This window comes from Sebastes umbrosus, chromosome 2, assembly GCF_015220745.1.
Source record: "Sebastes umbrosus isolate fSebUmb1 chromosome 2, fSebUmb1.pri, whole genome shotgun sequence".
NCBI lineage: Eukaryota > Metazoa > Chordata > Actinopteri > Perciformes > Sebastidae > Sebastes > Sebastes umbrosus.
The window spans coordinates 14,975,029-14,982,850 of NC_051270.1; the positions used below are offsets into that span (position 1 = coordinate 14,975,029).

General features: G+C 37.1%; 1 protein-coding gene across 1 annotated transcript; it reads right to left on the reverse strand.

Moving 5' to 3' along the window:
- Positions 1 to 497: 497 nt before the first annotated feature.
- styx (serine/threonine/tyrosine interacting protein) lies at positions 498 to 7,219 on the reverse strand. The gene is made up of 11 exons (XM_037751380.1): positions 6,895 to 7,219; positions 6,539 to 6,571; positions 4,033 to 4,086; positions 3,822 to 3,919; positions 3,638 to 3,698; positions 3,489 to 3,525; positions 3,365 to 3,404; positions 3,102 to 3,152; positions 2,295 to 2,367; positions 1,594 to 1,687; positions 498 to 1,058 (listed from the first exon to the last, which is right to left on the reverse strand). Exons 1-11 carry the CDS (start codon positions 6,952 to 6,954, stop codon positions 985 to 987), a joined length of 675 nt encoding a protein of 224 aa, XP_037607308.1. The 5' UTR covers positions 6,955 to 7,219; the 3' UTR covers positions 498 to 984.
- Positions 7,220 to 7,822: the final 603 nt, after the last annotated feature.

Genomic DNA, 7,822 nt, shown 5'->3' on the forward strand with positions numbered 1-7,822 from the left:
GTTAAACAAATCAAATTTGTATTACAATGGTGATTCATGCTTTAACTAAAAAAATCATTTGTTGAAGCTTTGTTGTATGAATGGGAAGCTACAGCATGTGCATGTCTTGTGGATTTTGAAAACCCAACCATATTTTTTTTTACATTTATTCTAATGTCACAATTTCCATAGCTATCATCACATGAGAATTGCAAATTTGTTTCAAAATTAATTTTTATAGATGTCAGTCTTTTGGGTAGAGGCATTCTGCCCCCAGAACTCATCACACAATATATATAGAGTGCACGTCAGTGGCTGTTTTTTCCCCTTAAGTACTGAAATACAAAGCAAAGTCTCCAGAAAGGTTTGTTAAAATAATAAAAAGTACAACTAGTGACTGTAAAATGTGTCTTTAAATAACAATAATTCAATAATATGTATAAACAATACTGGAAAGAAGAATGTAAAGTTGTGAAGCATAGCATTACATTATGATATAAAAACACAGCTGAACAGGACTCAGTCAGACTTGTTTTTATTAAGCAGTAAGTTATTTTTCCCATTCCTTACTATCCCACTGATATTAGTCCATAGTCCTATTACTCCCAAAATAAAGGCATTAGCTATCCCTCTTCTCATGTCCTCCACTGGGCGACGTCCTGGCTACTTTCCCTTTTGCCGAGTGCCCCATTCTGGTCATCTACACAAATTCAAGTATCGAAAGTGCATTATTGCAATACTGTCCCGCTGCAAATGCAAAAATGCTTTAAATACTATAAAACTGCAAAAAATCTCCCATCAGTGCATACAGCTCGAGAAAAAAAAGGAGTTATCAAATTGGCCCGATCCTCGTCAGCACTCCATGTCTCAGACACGAGCGGTCCCCCTCCCACCCCGAGTCCCTTCCCCTTAGAAAAAGTTCAAATATTTACATTTTTAATCCCATTAAAAATGTGGAAAAAAAAATTGAGTGCACTGCGCCACGTGGCTAAATGTCAGGAAAGCTCATCCGTTCTGTGCGGCGGTGACCTGCATTGCTCCAAAGTCCTCATCTTCCTCCAGGCTGCGTTTACGGCTTACTGTTACAGAAATAAGGAGACAAAAAAAAAGAGTATCGGAATTGTACTGCATACGTCAACACACCCAGTTTAATAACTGTAAACCCTCCTGGATTAAATAACTCCCCAAAACACTTCAGTCTGTGCTGGGTGAAGTCACAACCATTCAGGGAGAGCAAAAATAGCTTAAGGGGGAAATTATGAGCCAGTTCTTGAGGGCTCCAAGTGTTTGAATGTTAGGTGTTTCTGTTTTTTAAATAGAAAAATTCACGACACTGAGATAAGATGAATACAGTGCGTTATAAAATGATCCACAATGGATATGGCTCTCATTTGCTGATTGATTTTCCAACAAATGAGAGTGCTCCTGTCTGTTTTTCGATGCTGGGCGTGTGCTGATCGTCATCTACTCTAAGTAATATACCTACTATGGATGGGTACTTCATACAACTCCACTTCAAAACACCCAAACTATCCCTTAAAATGCTTTTCTGGTCTGAAAAACAAAAAGACATTGCACAGACAGTCGTGGCTAAGCTGTGTATTATTTACAAACCTGGCATCCCAGCTTGTAAGGAGAAGGACCTGCCCAACTGCATCGGTGACATCATTTTAATGGTCAATTTGGCTAGGTAGATCGCTTCATATTCCTAGGAAACAAACACTCATTATTACAACAATAAAAGTTCAGTGATTATATCAGTATGAGTACAGTCAAAAACATACAGTATGTTTTGGTATGGTGTGTTCATCACTGCACATGCTTCAGAAACTGTCTGATCTTTTGCCTCATATCTACACTGAAAGAAGAACCTCTTATGTTGTGAACAAGATACAGCATTTATGCTTTAAAATTAAACATTTATATAACATCCAATATAAACAATGTGCCTTCAAATGTGCACAACCACATGCTTGTCATGATTTACACCGCTCAAAAAGAGACGAATCATGATAAGTGGCTTCCTAAATGTGGCCAACAAAGGCTGACTATTTGAAGACTGCAGAGATGGTATATGCATCAGAGATAGGAAAATTGTTTCTGCAGTGTCACGCCAGAAGCAGATGACTCAGAATAAGAACGCATACTCTACTACACATACAGCATGACACATCCAAGCCTTTTAAAGTCAGGAGCTCTTAGTGGTGCATTTATTTATTGTGATAATGAATGAGTTGTAAATGTTCATTTATTGATTGGACTGTCATGTTGATTAATCGGAATTTGAAGCCCTTTGGATCGAAGTAAAGACGTACCTGTAGCTGATGCACAAAGCCCACATTGGGGTTGATGCAGAACCTCCTCTCCTGCACGTGGCTGAATGCATCCCTGTAGAGCAAATGTAGCAGACGGTTACAACCACAGCCACTGAAACACTGAGATATACCACCGCTAACATCCAGTTATCAATTCAGCTGTAGCAAATGTTAATATAATCGTGCTTTCTTACGTTTCACGTTCAACTATGCTGCAGTATGTTTCTTTATAATACCTGCGTACTATCACAGTTTGTTTTATGTAGGTTTTTTTATATTTATGCTCAAGTAGACAAACAAAACTAGAGATGTATGTGAGGCGTGGCGTACATTGTTGTCACATTACTGGTACGATTTACAATGGAATGCGGAAAAAAGTTTCACTAGGGTTGCATCTGAAATTCCATACTAACATGCTATTTAGTACGCAAAGTCAATTTCATTAAGTATAAGATTTCACTTTGCTTAATAGGCGTAATATATATTTTAAATTCAGACTTTGATTCTCACAAATCGTCATTTTGGTCACATGAGGTTTAGCACAGGTTACCATGGTTACCCAGAGCTCAAAACCATGTCCCAGCCTCTTTTAATAGGCCTTGCCAGCAAGGAGGCTCTCAGGAAGTGACGACGTAAATTACTGCTCTGTGCGTCCGAAAAGATACATAATACTGTATTCACACAAAGGTATGTTGAACTATTATACACCTATTGGATATGTAGTGCATAGTATGGGAGTTTGGACAATGCCTTGCATTCTAATAGGGTAAAATAGAAAGCCACAATTTATTGTGAGAAAACACTCACCTGTATTTCATTCCAAATGTTTCCATAAGGTATGCAATCACTAAGGCAGCACTGAAAGAATAAGAAAAGGAGGCACAGTTTTATATTTGCAGCTGTAATTTGGCTCTGCTGCTCAAAATTTAGTCGAGGAAATTATACATACAATATCCAAGGATATTGAGAAATCTTTAGCAGTTATATGTAAGGAAAATTCAGTGCATAACGAGATACAATGCATGTGAAATTATATTATGAAATGATGCGGTAACAAAAACAAACCTCACCTTCTTGATATCCCTGCATTACCATGAACCAGTACCTTTCCTAAAAGAATAACAGATTATTGATAAAGGACTTTTTTTCTACTTGACACTGAATATGAATAATGGAAACTGCATGCATCCTTACCTCCTGTTGCTAAGCAGCCATCAATAAATTCTTTAGTCTGTTAGGAGGAAAATTAACAACAGTATATCAGGCTTAATGTAAAGGCCATACTTTACAGTCAGTGAAACACTTGCAAAGAAGGAAGTGAAAAGCCCACTTTGGTAACTCACTGAAGGGAAAAATCGTATTATATTTTCCACTGGATTGTCAGCAATATCTAACACAAGGTATCTGCAAAGATACAACAACACATAGTTCATTGGTTAGCAAGAAAGCACTTGATCAAAAAACACTCCACACTAAAATGCCTTTCACATTAAGTAGAGCGCACGGATTGTGTGATTTCTTACTTACCTAAATGTATGAGGGAAATTAGGTTTGATAAAATTGGCTTCAATGTCTTGGCGGACACACACAACGTGTGTTATGCCCTGTCTCTCAAGGATTGGCAGCTAGACAAAGAGAAAGAAGAGAAGCAACATGAGCTATTAAAATATGAGGAAATAATATCTTTCTCTGTGTCACTGTGTTGAAGTACCTGTGGTTCAAATTCTGTAAATCTTACCTTGCTTTTCATTGCAGCAGAGTAGGGACCTAAAAACAGACCCGGTAATATCTCCTGAAAATAAAGATGGAGCAAGACATCACTAGCAACACAGGCAGTAAGAATTACCCAAACCTACGGTACGTTTATTCACTTAGGATAAGACTCTTTATGAACATGATGTCTTTACTAGTATATGTGAATGCCTTATAACATTGCATTTGGAAGCCACATCCACAACCAAGATGGACCTGGATCAAAGCTCTCACAGCCAGTATATCTATTCTAAAACAATTAAAACGACATGACATGACTCTAAATATCAGGTTCCCTAACCTGCAAACAACCTTAATCTCTGAATTATTGCTGGGCAATATGGAAATTAAGAAGAACTTAATATGTGAGCAGGGATATTTTTAAGATATATATCACAATAAGAACTTTAGTGCAAAATTAACATAACAGTTTTATGTCAAATTATAGAGAAAAAATAAATAAATATATGTCTAGCGTATATCGGCGATAGAAATGATATAGAAAAATATATACGATAGATATTTTTATATTGTTTTGACGATATATATATCGTCATATTGCCAAACCCTACACAATATAGTGAATTAATTCAACTCATATGTAGAATAATTTGTGTTTAATGCAATTAACTGTGCTCCACTGTTACGCTTTACATAACACGTTCAGCAACTCATGTTGTCAATCGTTGCTTTGGACAGCAGAATTTCGCAAAAAAAATATAATAAGACATGATCATATCATCACACATAAATACGTTGATACGAGAAGTTGATCATTGAGATATGACCACAGGCTCAAATAGACGGCTCATATTTGTATACTGACACATTTCCTTAAACATTTGCCTGGAATTGATTTGCATTACTGTTGGTAGAGATTGTGACATTTTGATACTTTAAAGGTCCCATATCATGCTCATTTTCAGGTTCATACTTGTATTTTGTGTTTCTACTAGAACATGTTTACATGCTGTAATGTTCAAAAGAACCTTTATTTTCCTCATACTGTTGGCCTGAATATGCCTGTATTTACCCTCCTGTCTGAAACGCTCCGTTTTAGTGCATTTTGACGGAATTGCAACATAATTGCGTTGCTAGGCAACAGCTTGGGTCCATGTGTACTTCCTGTCAGCTGATGACATTCACATACACTACAACCAGGAAATAAACTGGGACGCATTTAGAATGTTTACGTTTAAAATTGTGTAAAGGGTCTAAATATTGTTTATTCGTCACATCACGAATGGACAGAAATCCTGACAGCTTGTTTCAAATGCAGAGTTTATGAATACGGGGCTGTGTGTATTTCCCTGTGGATTGAGTGTTTCCATACTTTCACAGTATTTGTATAGGACTTAAGCCTGCTTTATAATAAAAAGAAACATGAACATCTCACTTTTTTATAATATGGGACCTTTAACATTCAGAAACTGCTATAAAATATGTGCGTGTGTTGGGGGGAATCCACAGATATGGTTCTTCTACTCCTCCTTTTTAGACAGGAAATAAGTAAGAATGGACACAATAACATGAACATCTGTAAATGGGGAGGGAGATGGGGATTTATCTCTATGGTATGGTAACTTTTGTAACTGTGGATTGTGGTTGTTTTCCTGTGGATTTCTTTATATTGTCCACAAAGAAACACCTCATACTTGCTACAATTAGTTAATTAAGTCGTCCAATTATATAATGTATTTTTACTCATGACTTCATGGGGCTATAGCTCATAATAATTCAAATGTATATACTTGTATATTATACATTGTATAATGTATATAGTAGTAGTACCAGTAGTAGTACCAGTAGTACTACTACTACTGGTACTGGTACTAGTACCAGTAGTAGTAATACCAGTAGTAGTACCTACTAGGGCAACAGCTTAGGTCCAAGTTTACTTCCTGTCAGTTATTGCATTAACACACACTACAACGGTTTCACAACAGCTTCTTCTCAGCTACAATAAGACTGGTGGCAAAGGACGTTAAAGAGGGACACACCTCACCTCCATATCATTATTGACACACAGTACACCTGAACTGAATGGACTGTAATGCTGTGCAATATGCTGCCTTCCACTGTGTAATTGTCTGAAATATATTAATTATTTATTTTTTAAAATATTTTTTATGAGAGTTACAAGTTATTTTCACATGGTCATGAAGCATATATATATACTGAATATATTTGTATTCTGGGGGTATCGTTCCTATGCAGAGGGTAGTTTAGTTTATGTATTGACTACAGTGAGGGCGTTTTATATTTTTAATAATTTATTTATTTATTTATTGTGTTGAGTTGAATGTGCTATTTATTTTGTACTGTAATTACCTTGTGCCTTTTCTACTTTTTTTCTTTTCTTAAAGCTACTCAGAAATCCAATGTACTTAGGGGCAAATGGCAAATTAAACTCTTGAATCTTGAACTACCATACAAAGAAATACAAAGGGACCCATTTAGAATGTTTATGTTGCCAGACTCATGTTACATACCTGCATTTCTCGTCTCATTGGATACGCCCAGTCCTGTAAAAGGGGGATGTAAAAGCAAAGTGAGGTAGGTTAACTTGATGCCAGTAGCTGGAGGCGTTTCAGGGTGAGACATGAGCACTAGTTCACTCTGGGTAACGTTACATACGTGGCTAATGTTTGGAGACTATACCAGTGTTGGCACAGTGAAAGAAGAGATCTATATCGACACTGTATGCACAGAAAGATGCTTTCACAGATCCACATGGATGTGTTTGATACCCCAGATGTTTTAGCTGCTAGACAGGAATACTGGAGTAGTAGCGGCTAGCTCAGATTAGCCGGACGGAGGGCTAAAGCTGTCTGCTGTGTTTTCTCACCAGAAGGTCCTCCTTGGTCGCGGGTAGAGACGGGAACTGGAGTTTGTTGTCCTCGTCCATCCTGCTGCTGTCCGGCGCCGGCTTTACGCGGCGGTATCGATGTTAGTTTCGCGGTGGCGTTAGCTGGACAATTGCTGGTGCAATTTGTTTTGAGGCTCCACATGCATGTCCGCCATGCTGTCCCCTGACAGATGAGTCATGTGACCGATCCGGCAGATGGCAAACCGGAGTAGCGAGAAGAAGGAGAGGAAGGGAGGAGCGAGGAGGAGAGCAGTGGCGACGACCTGCGGCGGATCCAAGAAGCGCACGAGCACCATGGATTCATCATATATAGCCTACATCCATCATGCGCAGCATTCAGGTCAGGACATGAGAAGATGGTGATGTGGTAGTAGTAGTGTAACCTTTATTATGGAGGTCTTTCCTGTTAGCAGATACAAGGGAGTGCTGAGCTTTTATTGTGAAGGGAAAGAGGAAGTGTAATGGGTGTAAGGTGATGCTACTGTGACTAGAACAGCAGTCTGGAGATGAACGAGTAAAGACGCCAGCAAGTTCAAGCCTCCGTCTCATCGTGTCCTTATTTCACATAATAAATAAGTATAAACGCACATAAAAGACCGCTCAGTTACAGTAGTATATCTCTGAATATTTCATACATATATATATATATATATATATATATATATATATGTATGAAATATTCAGAGTTTCATTCAATATTCTCAAATTTCACATTATATATATATATATAATGTGAAATTTGAGAATATATATACATACATATATATGTGTATATGTATGTATATATGTACATTGAGAATATATATATACACATATATATATATATATATATATATATGTGTATATATATATATATATGTATGTATATATATATATGTACATTGAGAATATATATATATATATATAT